Genomic DNA, 15,377 nt, shown 5'->3' on the forward strand with positions numbered 1-15,377 from the left:
ACAAGACTCCATCTCAAAAGAAAAAAAAGTTTCTGAAACTGGCCAAGTGTGGTGACCTATGCCTGTAATCCCAGCACTTTAGGGCGAGGTGGGAGGATAGCTTGAGCCTAGGAGTTCAGGACCAGCCTGGGCAACATGGTGAAACCGATATGGTGAAACCGTCTACTTAAAAATATAAAAATTAGCTGGGTGTTATGGTATGCACCTGTAGTCCCAAATATTTCAGAGGCTGAGATGGGAGGATCGTTTGAGCCCAGGAGGTTGCTGGACCCTACCTCTGTCCATTCCACGACTGGGCCTTGCTGGCTGCTGCCTGGTTTTTTCCACTTGGTCATCTTTCTCTTGACTTTCCTGGAAGGAGTGCCAGGGGCTCATGCAGGTAGGCTAACCTCCAGACTGGGCCCATACAATTTAACATTTCTGCTCTGTGCAAGTCGTAGACATCTAGGGGACTAGCTGGACATCCACTGGTACTACCATTTGTGGCATTCTTGGTGGCACTGGTGGGGCTACTGCCTCATCCTATGACTTGTAGCCATGGGGTCCACAGTGTATCATGAAGTAACCAGGGAAGGGAGTGCAGATCTTGATCTCATTGAGGGGGCCATCACCAGACCTGTAGGACTTGGTGATGGTGCTACAGTTAATCTTTTGGCAGCATCAGCTACTGAAGAAATAGTGGCAGTGGCAGGCACTCTACATGGGTTTGCTCATCACCTTTATGGTGGGCTGGGCACTTGCAGCTTCAAATTTGGTGAAAGGCTGGTGTGGCTATGGCTCTGCTTCTTGGTACCTGTCCTTAGCACCACTGATCTGCATCCCTGCTTAACTCCTGCACCTGGCCTTTCTCATGCGGTGCACTGCAGGGCTAGGCATCTGGCTGGGGCCACCGGGACATGGAGATGTGGGAAGCCCCAAGACAGCATTGGACCTGGATAGTGTTACAGCATGTGGCCCTGGTCAGCACCTGCTATGTGATCATTAGGTGGTGTCCAGATGTAGGCCCAGACTTGGAGTTTGGTCATTAATGGGATGTGGGCACAAAAGACACAGAATATAGATACAGACTAGTCAGGATCCTGCCTATTCCTTGAAGGTCCATAAGTATGAGCATCACCAATTTCTGCAAGAGCTCTAATCTCAAATTTGGGGATTTCCACCATCCCACCACCAGCTGCTCATTCTCTGCAACCCCCTACCTCAGTCCCTTTTCACACACACAAAGTCTCTGTTCTGTTTTAGCCAGCAGATCCTGGAAGTCCAGTGAGACTGTGGGGAGATTCCCAAGCACAACAGCTATAATCATGAAGATTCCATCTCCTTTGTCCCACCCTCTCCCAACTTCAATAAAATATCCTCTCTCAAAGGCTTGCAGAGGGATTTCAAGGTCTAATTTGCTTGTGGTTTCCCTGATAATGCTTTGGCAAGAGGCAAGAGGGTAAGTGTGGGATGATATATTTTTTTCTGTTTTTCTTTTTTTTTTTTTTTTTGAGACAGTCTTACTCTGTCCACCAGGCTGGAGTGCAGTGGTACAATCTCAGCTCACTGCAACCTCCTCCTCCCAGGTTCAAGCGATTCTTCAGCCTCTCCCTCCTGAGTAGCTGGGATTACAGGCATGCACCACTATGTCCAGCTAATTTTGTATTTTTAGTAGAGAGACGGGGTTTCACCATGTTGGCCAGGCTGATCTGGAACTCCTGGCCTCAAGTGATCTGCCCACCTCGGCCTCCCAAAGTGCTGGGATTACAGGCCTGAGCCACTGCGCCAGGCCAAGATTTTAAACCAAATCATCATAGAACTTATGTGAGGTCCCTCCTGGCCCAGACCCATCCCTTCCCTTTCCTGGCCAGCTGTGTCCAAGTGGGCACGTGAAAACCGGCGGACTTATGGGGTCCCTGGATCGGTCATTCCACACATTCTCTGCGATGGAGTGTGGATCAGGGATTTCCCGGGCTTCATTTTTGCTCAACTGTTTCCATGACAACCCCAAAGTTGTGGCGTCAAAAGCGCGACAGGGACTCGCATTTGCCCCCGAGGACAATTACTATATTGAGATGGAGTTCCCAGGGCTGAAGTAGAAAAGTCAGAGCAAAACCACGACTGTGTCTTCCTCCTGCCTCGGGGCCGAACACCTTCCTTCCAGGTACGTGGCAAATATCTCCAAAAGCCCTGCCGTCCGCCAACACCCCTTCAGGTGCCCAGTTCCACGGAGGCGGAAGCGAAGCCCCCGGAAAGGCCGGTTTGTCCGCCCCGTGTTCTTTAAATGGGCTAGACGACCTTGGAGCGCCCCGCCCCCTACCGCCAAGGAAGGACACCATTGGCTCTTCCCGGAGGCTTCGCTCTCATTGGTCAGCGAGTGAATGCCGACCTGCAGACGCGGTCCTAAGTTTCTTTTGGTTTCCGGTGTCTCTGCGATGGCGGCTCTGGACTCCCTGTCGCTCTTCACTAGCCTCGGCCTGAGCGAGCAGAAGGCCCGCGAGACGCTCAAGAACACGGCTCTGAGCGCGCAGCTGCGCGAGGCCGCTACTCAGGTGCGAGCCCCTCTGCCTCCGGCCTGGTTTGCGTACCAGGCTGCAACACAGCGCGGGGCGGGGTCCAGAACCCGACCTGCCTCACTTGTCCCGCTCTTTCCTCTCACTGAGCGCGGGGCTTCTCTCTTGACCCCTCTGACCCCAGGCTCAGCAGACCCTGGGTTCCACCATTGACAAGGCTACCGGGACCCTGTTATATGGCTTGGCCTCCCGACTCAGGGATACTCGGCGTCTCTCCTTCCTTGTAAGCTACATAGCCAGTAAGAAGATCCACACTGAGCCCCAGCTAAGCGGTGAGACTCCTACCTGTCCTGCCAGTTCGCACCAATGCCTCCCTTCAGCCAAGACCCCTGTCTTCCCTTTTGCCAAGTCCTCCGGTTTCTTTCTAGACACCTGGTTCTGCACAGGCACTGAGGCATGGAGGGGGTGGCCTATGGTGAGACTGACAAGGGAATTGTCAGGGTCTGAGGGGGATCCACTCTCGACACGTGCTTCTTTCTTCCCTGTGTCCTCTAGGGTAGTGGTGCCAGGGCTTAACTTTTCAGGAGGGCAGACTGTCCTTCAAGTTTCATGAGATTAGGACCCTGTCTGTCCACTTCTTGGAGCAGAGATGCCACAAACTCACGGGCTCTTTTTTCTCAGCTGCCCTTGAGTATGTGCGGAGTCACCCCTTGGACCCCATCGACACTGTGGACTTTGAGCAGGAATGTGGCGTGGGTGTCATTGTGACCCCAGAGCAGATTGAGGAGGCTGTGAGTCTTTCCCCAGGCATCGTCTGCCTCCCCAGTCCTGGCCATGGAAAGGAGTGGCTCAGTTTCCCTCCCCAGGAAGACCCGGAGTGAGGGTGTGGGTTCCCAGAATATCTCTAAAGGTGGCTTTCCTGAACCACATGGTTTGGCTTTCTGCAGGTGGAGGCTGCCATTAACAGGCACCGGCCCCAGCTCCTGGTGGAACGTTACCATTTCAACATGGGGCTGCTGATGGGTGAGCAGGGCCTGGAAGGGGGCTATATTGTTCTCTCTGGTCGTGCCTTTTCTTCTGGGCACAAGTGAGAGGGAGGTGGGGGAAGGAACAGGAGTGACTTAAAGTGGTCTGGCTGGGCTCAGGCTCTGGTTCTCGTGGTCAGCCAGGACCTTTCCTTGGAAAGGAGGTGGGGGGAGTACTCTTTGCTTTTCTGCAGCTCCTTGTGCCTATGCTTCTAGGAGAGGCTCGGGCTGTGCTCAAATGGGCAGATGGCAAAATGATCAAGAATGAAGTGGACATGCAGGTGGGCATGCTTCATTAAGCTGAAGCTGGCAAAGACTGGCATGAACAGGGCCTGGTCCACTAAGGGATAAAAGGCAGGAGGAGGGCTGGGCACGGTGGCTCACGCTTACGATCCCAGCACTTTGGGAGGCCAAGGCAGGAGGATTACTTGAGCCCAGGAGTTCAAGACCAGCCTGAGCAACATAGTGAGAACCCGTCTCTACAGAAAATTTAAAAATTAGCCAGACATGGTGGTGTATACCTGTAGTCCCAGCAACTTGTGGGGCTGAAGTGGAAGAATTCCTTGAACCTAAGAGGTCAAGGCTGCATTAAGCTCTGATTGCACCACTGCACTCCTTCCTGGGGTACAGAGTGAGACCCTGTCTCAAAATCAACAACAATAAAAAAGGTGGGAGGGGGCAGGGCATGGTGGCTCACGCCTGTAATCCCAACACTATTGGGAGGCTGAGGTGGGCGGATCACCTGAGGTCAGGAGTTCAAGACCAGCCTGGCCAACATGGTAAAAGCCCATCTGTACAAAAAGTACAAAAATTAGCTGGGCATGCTGGCGGGCACTTGTAGTCCCCGCTACTCAGGAGGGCTGAGGTGGGAGAATTGCTTGAATCCAGGAGGCAGAGGTTGCAGTGAGCTGAGACTACACCATTGCATCTCCACCCTGGGCAACAAGAGCAAGAGCATTTTAAACTAGCAGACCCACATGAGAAGTGGTGGGATGGGCTAGGTAGGATCTTTCAGTCAGTGCTGGTAGATAGGCCAGGAAGCCTTGGGTGGGTGGGTAGGATCAGTCAGGGGCTCCTTGAAAGAGAATACTCCTGTCCCTGCCTGACTCTGGTCTCTGCTCAGGTCCTCCACCTTCTGGGCCCCAAGCTGGAGGCTGATTTGGAGAAGAAGCCCAAGGTAGGGCTGGGCATGGCCCTGAGTCCCTGAGGGTGAGGTGAGGTATGGTGAGACTTCAGGCTGGGGAAGGAAGTGTCTGACCACAGTGATCCCAAGACCCTGTCCAAGAGAAAATTTGATGCCATTTTCTGAAGCACCTGGGGCTTCTTTCAGGTGGCAAAAGCTCGGCTGGAAGAAACAGACCGGAGGACAGCGAAAGATGTGATGGAGAATGGTGAGAAGCTTGAGGCTCCTGTCACGGCATTCAGCTCCCTGACTTCTGAACCTCCTCAGAAGAGTCCTTACAGGCTCCTCAGGCCCTTGGCTTACTCAGTACCCTGACTTCTGTCTCAAGACTGGGATTCCTGGTGTTTTCTTTGTTCCCTTTGCCCAGAGACTGGCGTGAGAGGCCTCAGATGTCTGGCTCTAGATCTCTTGTCTCTGGAATTGAGGGAAGAGGGGTCTACTCCGTTCTGTTCTGGCTGTAGGATATGATAAACATATCCAGAAGACAAGTTTTTCTTGTTTTTTTCCCCACAGGTGAGACTGCTGACCAGACCCTGTCTCTGATGGAGCAGCTCCGGGGGGAGGCCCTTAAGTTCCACAAGCCTGGTTAGTGGGCATGTCAAAACCCTAGGGAGGGCTGGATCTTGGCAGCAGCTCCTATAGTCAGGCCCCTAGGGTCAGAGGCTTTGGCTGCAGCCTGGTCCTTAGGCTTATTCTGGTCCTGGCAGGTGAAAACTACAAGACCCCCGGCTATGTGGTCACTCCACATACCATGAATCTACTAAAGCAGCACCTGGAGATTACTGGTGGGCAGGTATGTGGGAATGTGGTCATGTGAGCTTGTGCCATCAAACACCTGCCTGAGTGCCTGGGCTGCCTCCATACTGCCCCATCTTACCCATTACCATGGCCTTCCTGGGAGGGAACTTCTGTTTCTTTAGGGTCATCTGAGCTCTGATTTTATTTCTCTTTTCCCATCTCCCTTATTTTAGGTACGTACCCGGTTCCCACCAGAACCCAATGGAATCCTGCATATTGGACATGCCAAAGCCATCAATTTCAACTTTGGCTATGCCAAGGTAAGCATGTGTCTAGGCACCTGGCAAGCAAGATGACCACTAGAGGTTCCCATGAGTGGATACCATGTCCCTGCCTTGCTGTCTGCTCCCAATAATGTACCCAGGTGGACAGAGACCACGGAAAGGAACCACATGTGTGACAGATACCTAGGAATCTATTGAGCTTATTGGAATAAATAGCTCCCTCCCTCTGAGGAGTCAGTGAGTTCAAATTTGGGGGAGTTGCCAGTGCAGTCCGTAGGCCTAGAAAGATGCTATGCTGTCTGTCCCAAGTTGGTGTAAGAGATGCCTTATCTAGACATTTAGATGCAGGAAGGTGAGAGAAGCTCTTGAAGGCATTTTTAATTCTGACATGAGGCCAGGTGGGGTGGCTCATGCCTGTAATCCCAACACTTTGGGAGGCTAAAGTGGGTGGATCACTTGAGGTCAGGAGTTTGAGACCAACCTGGCCAACATGGTGAAACCCCACCTCTACTAAAAATACAAAAATTAGCTGGCCATGGTGGCACATGCTTGTAGTCTCAGCTACTGGGAGGCTGCAGGAGAAACCCGGGAGGTGGAGGCTGCAGTGAGCCAAGATCGTGCCACTGCACTCCAGCCTGGGCGACAGAGCGAGACTTCATCTCAGAAAAAAAAAAAAAAAAAAGATCTGACATGAGAGTGCTCTGTGAATATCCTAGTTTGATGAACAGGATTGTGGGGCTAATGGATGATATGGGAGTTCACAGGTGGTGCAACTTTCCTAGGCCAACAATGGCATCTGTTTTCTGCGTTTTGATGACACCAACCCTGAGAAGGAGGAAGCAAAATTCTTCAGTGCCATCTGTGATATGGTGGCCTGGCTGGGTATGGACTGGACAAAGCCTAGAAGGGCTGGTGGTTAGTGGGCCTCTCCTTGGACCATGGCCTGCCACTGGGTGTTTCTGGCTGGCTGCTCATACTTTGTCTCATTTTGCTCCAGGCTACACACCTTACAAAGTGACCTATGCCTCTGACTATTTTGACCAGCTATATGCGTGGGCTGTGGAGCTCATCCGCAGGTAAGGCCAAGGCCATAACGTAGAGCCAGGCAGGCTGACTAGGTCACAACCATGCTGGGCACTCACACCCCTTCCCCACAGGGGTTTGGCTTATGTGTGCCACCAGCGAGTAGAGGAGCTCAAAGGCCATAATACTCTGCCCTCACCCTGGAGAGACCGTCCCACGGAGGAGTCACTGCTGCTCTTTGAGGTGGGGTCCTAGAGGAACATCTGGGTTTGGGTGGGCCAAGGTGCTCAGAATGAAATGCCCCTGTGCTTAGAGACAGCCTGAGTCCTTGTTCTCCTCAGGCAATGCGCAAGGGCAAGTTTTCAGAGGGTGAGGCCACACTACGGATGAAGCTGGTGATGGAGGATGGCAAGATGGACCCTGTTGCCTACCGAGTCAAGTATATACCACACCACCGCACAGGGGACAAATGGTGGGTGTAGAATGGGGTGGGATGGGGGGGCTGCGGAGCAGGACGATGGGCCATGGGATAGGGCAGAGTAGGGCTGGATGGTAGGGCCCACTGCCTGTGCCCCACAGGTGCATCTATCCCACCTACGACTACACACACTGCCTCTGTGACTCCATCGAGCACATCACTCACTCACTCTGCACCAAGGAATTCCAGGCCCGGTGAGGGAGCTGGGTCCATGGGGTGGTAGGGCCAATGGAATTCCAGCAGCCCTTCCCGTGGTCTCTGCCTGGTTCCAGAGCTGGCCAGTCCTAACCCTACTCTCCCACCTCAGACGCTCTTCCTATTTCTGGCTTTGCAATGCACTGGACATCTATTGCCCTGTGCAGTGGGAGTATGGCCGTCTCAACCTGCACTATGCTGTTGTCTCTAAGAGGAAGATCCTCCAGCTTGTAGCAACTGGTGCTGTGCGGTAGGTGTGGCTGTTTGGCTTATGAAAGGTTAATGGCATGCACTCCCAAAGGCCTTCTCACCAACCTTCTTATCCACAGGGATTGGGACGACCCACGGCTCTTTACACTCACGGCCCTGCGACGGCGGGGCTTCCCACCTGAGGCCATCAACAGCTTCTGTGCCCGGGTATAGCCCAGCAGGTTGGGTGGACAGATTGAGGGTTGAGTGTGGCAGTTTGTGATTGTAGCTGTGACTGATGCTGAACTTTCCTGCCAGGTGGGAGTGACTGTGGCACAGACCACAATGGAGCCACATCTTCTAGAAGCCTGTGTGCGTGATGTGCTGAATGACACAGCCCCACGAGCCATGGCTGTGCTGGAGTCACTACAGGTCATCATCACCAACTTTCCTGCTACCAAGGTGGGCCTGCCTCAACATGTGTGCTGCACGTGTGTGTGTGTGTGTGTGTGTGTGTGTGTGTGTGTAGCTGGAGATACACTTGGCTCTGGGCATGGGGGTCCTCATGCTGAGTATGACTTATACCTGTCTCCTGCTATAGTCCTTGGACATCCAGGTGCCCAACTTCCCAGCTGATGAGACCAAAGGCTTCCATCAGGTTCCCTTTGCACCCATTGTCTTCATTGAGAGGACTGACTTCAAGGAGGTAAATGGTGGGGGTGGAGGGTCCCGTTTGCTGCTGAGTCTGGTCCTGGGAACCTTTCATCTCCTTATCTCTGTCAGTCCATCTACTTCCTGCTTCAGATGAACCAATCCTTGCCAGACATGGGGGTAGGGAAGTTTCACCACTTGTTTGACCCTTGCAGCCTCTTGTGTTTACCCCACTTCCTATGTCTAGGAGCCAGAGCCAGGATTTAAGCGCCTGGCTTGGGGCCAGCCTGTGGGCCTGAGGCATACAGGCTACGTCATTGAGCTACAGCGTGTTGTCAAGGTGAGAGCCAGCTGCAGCCTTCCTACTGCAGTGCCTGCTGGGGCCAGGATGTGAGTGTAGCCTACAATCCTGGTTGTGGTTCCCGGATCTAATTGCTGCTCCCCTCCCCCTACTTCTAGGGCCCCAGTGGTTCTGTAGAGAGTCTGGAGGTGACCTGCAGACGGGCAGATGCTGGAGAGAAGCCAAAGGCCTTTATTCACTGGGTGTCACAGCCTTTGATGTGTGAGGTTCGCCTCTATGAGCGACTGTGAGTGAACAGAGATGGGGTAGGGGCAGGTACCAGATGCACATTGCCTGCTGTGGCTGTCCAGCTGGGGGTATGACCTTCACTCTGGCTGCAGATTCCAGCACAAGAACCCTGAAGATCCTACTGAGGTGCCTGGTGGATTCTTAAGTGACCTGAACCTGGTAGGTTCATGAGGTTTGGGGTTGGGGAGGTAGGCCTTCCTGGTTGGATGGTTGCCTGAGTTCCCTGCCTGCAGGCATCACTACACGTGGTGGAGGCAGCATTAGTGGACTGCTCTGTGGCCCTGGCAAGACCCTTCGACAAGTTCCAGTTTGAGCGTCTTGGATACTTCTCCGTGGATCCAGACAGCCATCAGGGAAAGGTGCTTGACTTTACCCACTTGCCCTCATCTACAGCAGTGACAGTGGCTGCCATTCACTGTGCCAAGTGCTCTGCATATATTCCCTTAGTTAATCTACACCACCTGAGGGAGTTAGTATTCATATTCTACTAATGGGAAACTGGTGCTGAGGATAAATCTATGCACAAAATTTTGTATGAAGGCTGCCTTTATTTTTTATTTTATTTTATTTTTTTTTTGAGACCGATTCTTGCTCTGTCGCCCAGGCTGGAGTGCATTGGCCGGATCTCAGCTCACTGCAAGCTCCGCCTCCCGGGTTCATGCCATTCTCCTACCTCAGCCTCCTGAGTAGCTGGGACTACAGGTGCCTGCCACCTCACGCGGCTAGTTTTTTGTATTTTTTTTTTTAGTAGAGATGGGGTTTCACCGTGTTAGCCAGGATGGTCTCAATCTCCTGACCTCGTGATCCGCCCGTCTCGGCCTCCCAAAGTGCTGGGATTACAGGCTTGAGCCACCGTGCCCGGCCTTTTTTTTTTTTTTTTTTTTGAGACGCAGTCTTGCACTGTTGCCCAGGGCTGGAGTACAATGGCGCCATCTCGGCTCACTGCAACCTCTGCCTCCCAGGTTCAAGTGATTCTCCTGCCTCAGCCTCCTGAGTAGCTGGGATTACAGGCGCCTGCCACCATGCCCGGCTAATGTTTTATATTTTTAGTAGAGACAGGGTTTCACCATGTTGGCCAGGATGGTCTGAAATTCCTGACCTCATGATCTGTCCGCCTCGGCCTCCCAAAGTGCTGGGATCACAGGCATGAGCCACTGTGCCTGACTTTTTTTTTTTTTTTTTAATTATTATTTTTTGGGGCCTGGCATGGTGGCTCATACCTATAATCCCAGCACTTTGGGAGGCCAAGGCGGGCTGATCACCGGAGTCAGGAATTCGAGACCACCCTGGCCAACATGGTGAAACGCCCATGCCTACAAAAAAAAAAAAAAATATATATATATATATAAAAAAAATTATTTTTAATATTTTTCATTAACGGAGCTAATAACCTTTTTTTTAATTTACTTTAGAGACGGGGTCTTACTCTTGCCCAGGGTGGTGTGAAGTGCTGCAATCATAGCTCACTGTGGCCTCGAACTACTGGGCTCAAGCTATCCTCCTGCCTAAGTCTCCTGAGTAGCTTGAGACTACATGTGCACACTACCATGCCTGGCTAATTTTAAAATTTTTTGTAGAGGCGAGTTCTCACTATGTTGCCCAGGCTGGTCTTGAACTACTGGCTTCAAGCAGTCCTCCTGCATCAGCCTCCCAGAGTACTGGGATTATAGGCATGAGCCACTGTGCCCAGCCACACTGCCATCCTTTTTTTTTTCCTTTTTAATGGAGTCTTGCCCTGTTTCCCAGGCTGGAGTACAGTGGCACCATCTTGGTCCACTGCAACCTCCACCTCCCAGGCTCAAGCCATTCTCCTGCCTCAGCCTTCCAAGTAGCTGGGATTACAGGCACATGTCACCATGCCCAGCTAATTTTTTTTTTCTTTTTTTTTTTTTTGGAGATGGAATCTTACTCTTTCGCCCAGGCTGCAGTGTAGTGGCACAATCTCTGCCCACTGCAACCTCCGCCTCCCTGGCTCAAGCCATTCTCTTGCCTCAGCCTTCCTAGTAGCTGGGATTATAGGCACATGCCACCGTGCCCGGCTAATTTTTTTTTTTTTTTTAGACGGAGTCTTACTCTGTCACCCGGGCTGGAGTGTAATGGCACAATCTCGGCTTACTGCAAGCTCTGCCTCCTGGGTTCACGCCATTCTCCTGCCTCAGCCTCCGGAGTAGGTGGGACTACAGGCGCCCGCCACCATGTCCGGCTAATTTTTTCTGTTTTTTTAGCAGAGACGGGGTTTCACTGTGTTAGCCAGGCTGGTCTCGATCTGCTAACCTCGTGATCCGCCTGCCTGCCAAAGTGCTGGAATTACAGGCGTGAGCCACCGCGCCCAGCCTAATTTTTGTATTTTTAGTAGAGATGGGGTTTGGCCATGTTGGCCAGGCTGGTCTCGAACTGCTGACCTCAGATGATATGCCTGTCTCAGCCTCCAAAAGTGCTGAGATTACAGGTGTGAGCCACTGCACCAGCCCACCCTGTCTTTCTTACTCCTTAAAGTAGGGGACAAACATGGTGGTTGTTATAATCCATATAAAACTACACCCTAGACCCCCACGGTGGTTGTTATAGTCCACATAATACTACAGCTTAGAGCCCCATCCAGTCCCTTACCCAAAGTCACAAAGTTATTGAGGACCTGGGTCTCCTGACCCTTAGTCCCTTGGCTTCTTTGGCTTAAGAAGGAAGTTAGGGGGAGGTGTCTGGGCTGAAACCTGCCCAGGCCTCCCTGGCCTTGTTCTGGGTTGATGGTCATCCTTTCCCTCTGCCCTCCAGCTTGTTTTTAACCGAACTGTCACACTGAAGGAAGACCCAGGAAAGGTGTGAGCTGGAAGCACTGAACCTACCTCATCCTCCTGGAGGCTGGGGCTACCTTCGCCACCCCAAATTCTATGTCAATAAAGAACAGCTAAATTCTCCTAGAGTCTGTGTGTTACCTCTGTGCTTCTAGCATCTGAGGGCCCTGGAGACATGCTGGTGGTGGTGGTATGGTTGGGGGACGGAGTTGTGCCTTTTGCACATTTTGTCTGTGAGAATGGGCTTTCCCAGAACAGAGTGGTACTGACAGCTCTGAAAGGACTGGTGCACTTTTTGGTGCTTAAAGGCAGCGGGGGCCTGGGTGGGATTCATACCCTCCGCACCTGACCTGAGGGAATGGAGGGCTCTGGGGTGTTTGTCCATGGTTAGGACCTCTGTGCCAGAGGGATCTAAAAGGTTTGTTTCTGCTGGTTGAAGAAGAGAGTCCTAGCTCCCAGTCTGATCATTCAGCATATAATTCTTTTTTTCTTTTTTCTTTTTTTTTTTGATGTGGAGTTCCACTCTGTAGCCCAGGCTGGAGTGCAGTGGCTCGATCTCGGCTCACTGCAACCTCTGCCTCCTGGGTTCAAGCGATTCTCATGCCTCAGCCTCCCAAGTAGCTGGGATTACAGGTGGGTGCCACTACTCACGAGTAATTTTTGTAATTTTAGTAGAGAAGGGGTTTCGCCAAGTTAGCCAGACTGGTCTGGAATTCCTGACCTCATGTTATCCACCCAGCTCGGCCTCCCAAAGTGCTGGGATTGCAGGCGTGAGCCCCTGTGCCCAATCAGTATGTAATTCTTTTTTACTTTTGAGACAGAGTCTCACTCTGTTGCCCAGGCTGGAGTGCAATGGCGTGATCTCAGCTCACTGCAACCTCTGCCTCCCAGGTTCAAGCAGTTTTCCTGCCTCAGCCTCTTAAGTGGCTGGGATCACAGGCATGCATCACCACACTCGGCTAATTCTGTATTTTTAGTAGAGACGGGGTTTCGCCACGTTGGCCAGGCTGGTCTCGAACTCCTGATGTTAGGTGATACACCCGCCTCGGCCTCCCAAAGTGTTGTGATTACAGGCGTCAGCCACCGCGCCCAGCCCATTCAGCATGAGTGCCTACTACGTGCCAGGCACAGTGAGATGAGGCATACGTGCTGTGGTGCCCTTCCAAGTTCAAGGGAGAGGAAATGGGTGACCATGCACTGTATGGGAGAGGTCTCCCTGGGGCCTGTGCAAGACTGGAAGAGGTTCCTGACCCAGCCTGGACCTCAGAAAAGATTACTCTAACGAAGTGACTTCTGAAGGGAATCACGAAAGACTTCGGGGAGTTTGCCAGGAAAAGAGGAACAAGGGCAAAAGCTCCGAGGCAAAAAGAGTCTGGCTGGAAGCCCTCTGGGGGCAGTGTGGGCTGCCGCTGAGGCCTGAGTGTGCCTGCAGCTTTAACGCCTTCCACATTTTCCCTGTATACAAACACTAGGCTACCCGGGGGCCCGCTTTAAGGTGGACCCAACTGCTGAAGGCCGAACTCAGATGGCAGCAGATGGCGGGAGTTCCAGATGCTGAGTCCTCCAGGACGTGAGCAACCTAGAGGCTTTCCAGGCAGGGCACGCCTGGGGACGCCAGGCCCAGGACAGAAGTTTGTGGGGTCCACCTTAAGCGAGAGGCCGAGCCCGGCCAGGCCCCGCCCCGCGTGGGGGTGCTCGACCAAAGGAGGCTCTGGCGGGCGACGGAAGGTGGGTCCAAGGAGCTAGCTTGGAGCCCTAGCCTTCCGAGGCTCCACTACTAGGCCAAGTCACGGCCCTAGCTCCACCCCACATAGAGGGACGTCCATGGGCGGAGCGAGCCGTCCATACCCTAGGATCCACCATCCGCTCTAGCAGCCAGAGGCGCGGCCAGCCTCCCCTGCTGAAGCGTTCACTTTAAGTCTGGCCGGGAGGCAGTCCTAGATCTCGCGGGATCCGACGCCCCGATTCTCGCGAGAGGAGCAATCGACTCCTATTGGCTGTGAGGGTTGAATGTAAGATGGCGCCCAGGGAGCTGTGAGGAGAAAACCCTGTCGGTCTTGGAGCGACGACGGCAGAACCAGGGTCCCTGGCGGTGCGGCGGGGCCGGCGGGTAGAGCGGAGGCGGCGGCGGCGGTGACGTCGCCGGGTGAGGGCTCCAGTGCGGGCGGGGATGCGGCGAGGCTGTGGGCCTGAGTCGGGGAGCCCACCCCACACAACGGCGGGCGGGGGCGGGCGGGGGCAGGCAGGCCGCTACCGCTGGGCCCTGGAGAACTCGGGGCGGCTCCGGAGCCGAAAACGTTCCTGGGCTCGCGCACCCCGCCTTGTGGGTGGGGGAGGGGTGGGCCGGAGATTTGGGTGGGCGCGGCGCGAGATCGCGCGCTGGTGCGGGCGCGCGGCTGAGCCTGTTTTTACGCCCGGGCGCGCGCGCGCTGTGCGGCTCTCGGTGCGCGTGGCCGCCGACGTGCGCGTTCCCGGCCCGGATATCTTTCCTCTAGGAGCTGTGGCCTGCGGGCAAGAGCGGCTTTCCGTGGCGCGCGCCCTTCACAACCCCCCCCCGTTTTGGGGCGCGCGCTCTGATGTTGGGTGGCGGTGCCGCCTCGAGAGCGCGCAGGAGGCTTCTGCTGAGCAGAGGGCCGGCCGAGGCTCGTTGTGCGGGGAAGGTTGAGGATTGGGTCCTTTCTGGTCTGGTGACGTTCCCGGGCATCCGTGGCCTCGGCCTGGAAAGAAACCAACCAGCTTTGCTGTCTGACTTGCGGCTCCACTCCTCTGTGAGGGGGGCGAGATTGCCCGTTCTCCTCAAAGAATGCCGTTACTTGAGGCCCGAGTACGGTGTGGGTGCTTGGGTAGGGTGCTTCTGCTTCGGAAACCAAGCCCTGTTGGCTTGAGAGGGCAGTGAGCCCCTTCGGATTTCCTCACCTTGTACTGGGCTTTGTGCCGGGCAGGGAAGGTTAATATTAGATGGCCCTTGAGTGGTAGCTGCTTATCTTTCATTAGAAATTAATATGTCCATAAGCGCAATTCATACACGTCACCACTGTGCGCTCCAGAAGGGAATTCGCTTATGTGGACCATGTGAACTCCGAGCTCTAAAATGCCAGTTTAAATCCTTAAACGCAGGCTTTTCTTTTGCGTAGGTGGGAGGGGCTTACTTTAGTCTGTTATACTAAGGGCCCACCTTTGCCTCAGCCAAAAAGTTGACCTTAAAACAAAATTGAACAACCTGAGAATCAGTGCTTTGCCTTTTTTGAAATTGCAGAACTCTCCAACAGAAATTACTAAAATCTGACAGTGTATCACTGTAAAAGTCACTTTTGATGTAGGATTTCAGTCCTTTTCAGTTCTTTTTTTGACCCTGCCACTGTGTTTTAGTGTCAAGGAAGTTCTAGGTTTGTCCTAGAGAAATATACACCTCTGTTTTCTAATACAAAATATCTGCTAGTTTATGATTTACAGTCTTGCTCCATTAAGCTTAAGGAAAAGGAAGCTAACAGGAAGTAAAATTAGCCATCAGATTTGATAATGGTGGGGTAGTTCTTTCTAATGTACTGTATTTTTTTTAAGAACAAAGTTAAAATTATTAATAAAAAGAGGCTGAGGATGGAAGGAACTTTTTTGTTCTATCTTCTTCAGAATATTAGAAGTCTTAAGAACTCAGGACAAGCAGCAGAAATACATGCAACATGGTGACTGGTGAGTTGAAATTGTTCATATGCTGGAAGTATGTGTGCACAGTTTTTT

The 15,377-nt window shown here is 53.0% G+C and overlaps 2 protein-coding genes across 3 annotated transcripts in view; both read left to right on the top strand.

Annotated features, from left to right (window-relative positions):
- The first annotated feature begins 2,381 nt into the window (after nucleotides 1-2,381).
- Nucleotides 2,382-11,762, top strand: QARS1 (glutaminyl-tRNA synthetase 1). Its single transcript, XM_007984186.3, has 24 exons — nucleotides 2,382-2,531; nucleotides 2,677-2,824; nucleotides 3,174-3,283; nucleotides 3,440-3,515; nucleotides 3,734-3,798; nucleotides 4,641-4,694; nucleotides 4,848-4,908; nucleotides 5,214-5,285; nucleotides 5,408-5,493; nucleotides 5,672-5,758; nucleotides 6,505-6,604; nucleotides 6,720-6,798; nucleotides 6,880-6,988; nucleotides 7,087-7,217; nucleotides 7,325-7,417; nucleotides 7,531-7,668; nucleotides 7,748-7,835; nucleotides 7,926-8,069; nucleotides 8,209-8,313; nucleotides 8,506-8,598; nucleotides 8,718-8,845; nucleotides 8,940-9,006; nucleotides 9,081-9,206; nucleotides 11,620-11,762. The coding sequence occupies exons 1-24, from the start codon at nucleotides 2,415-2,417 to the stop codon at nucleotides 11,668-11,670; spliced, it is 2,328 nt and encodes a 775-aa protein (XP_007982377.2). The 5' UTR covers nucleotides 2,382-2,414; the 3' UTR covers nucleotides 11,671-11,762.
- Nucleotides 11,763-13,612: 1,850 nt separating this feature from the next.
- The window catches only part of QRICH1 (glutamine rich 1), a 66,552-nt gene continuing 64,787 nt past the window's right edge, over nucleotides 13,613-15,377 (top strand). Inside the window, exons 1-2 of one of the 2 annotated variants that reach the window (XM_007984181.3) lie at nucleotides 13,613-13,785; nucleotides 15,270-15,329. The gene's annotated coding sequence lies outside the window, so the exon portion shown is untranslated. The remainder of the gene's footprint in view (nucleotides 13,786-15,269; nucleotides 15,330-15,377) is intronic. The other variant, XM_007984179.3, reaches the window with a different exon arrangement.

The sequence above is a fragment of the Chlorocebus sabaeus genome, chromosome 22 (assembly GCF_047675955.1).
Source record: "Chlorocebus sabaeus isolate Y175 chromosome 22, mChlSab1.0.hap1, whole genome shotgun sequence".
Lineage (NCBI taxonomy): Eukaryota > Metazoa > Chordata > Mammalia > Primates > Cercopithecidae > Chlorocebus > Chlorocebus sabaeus.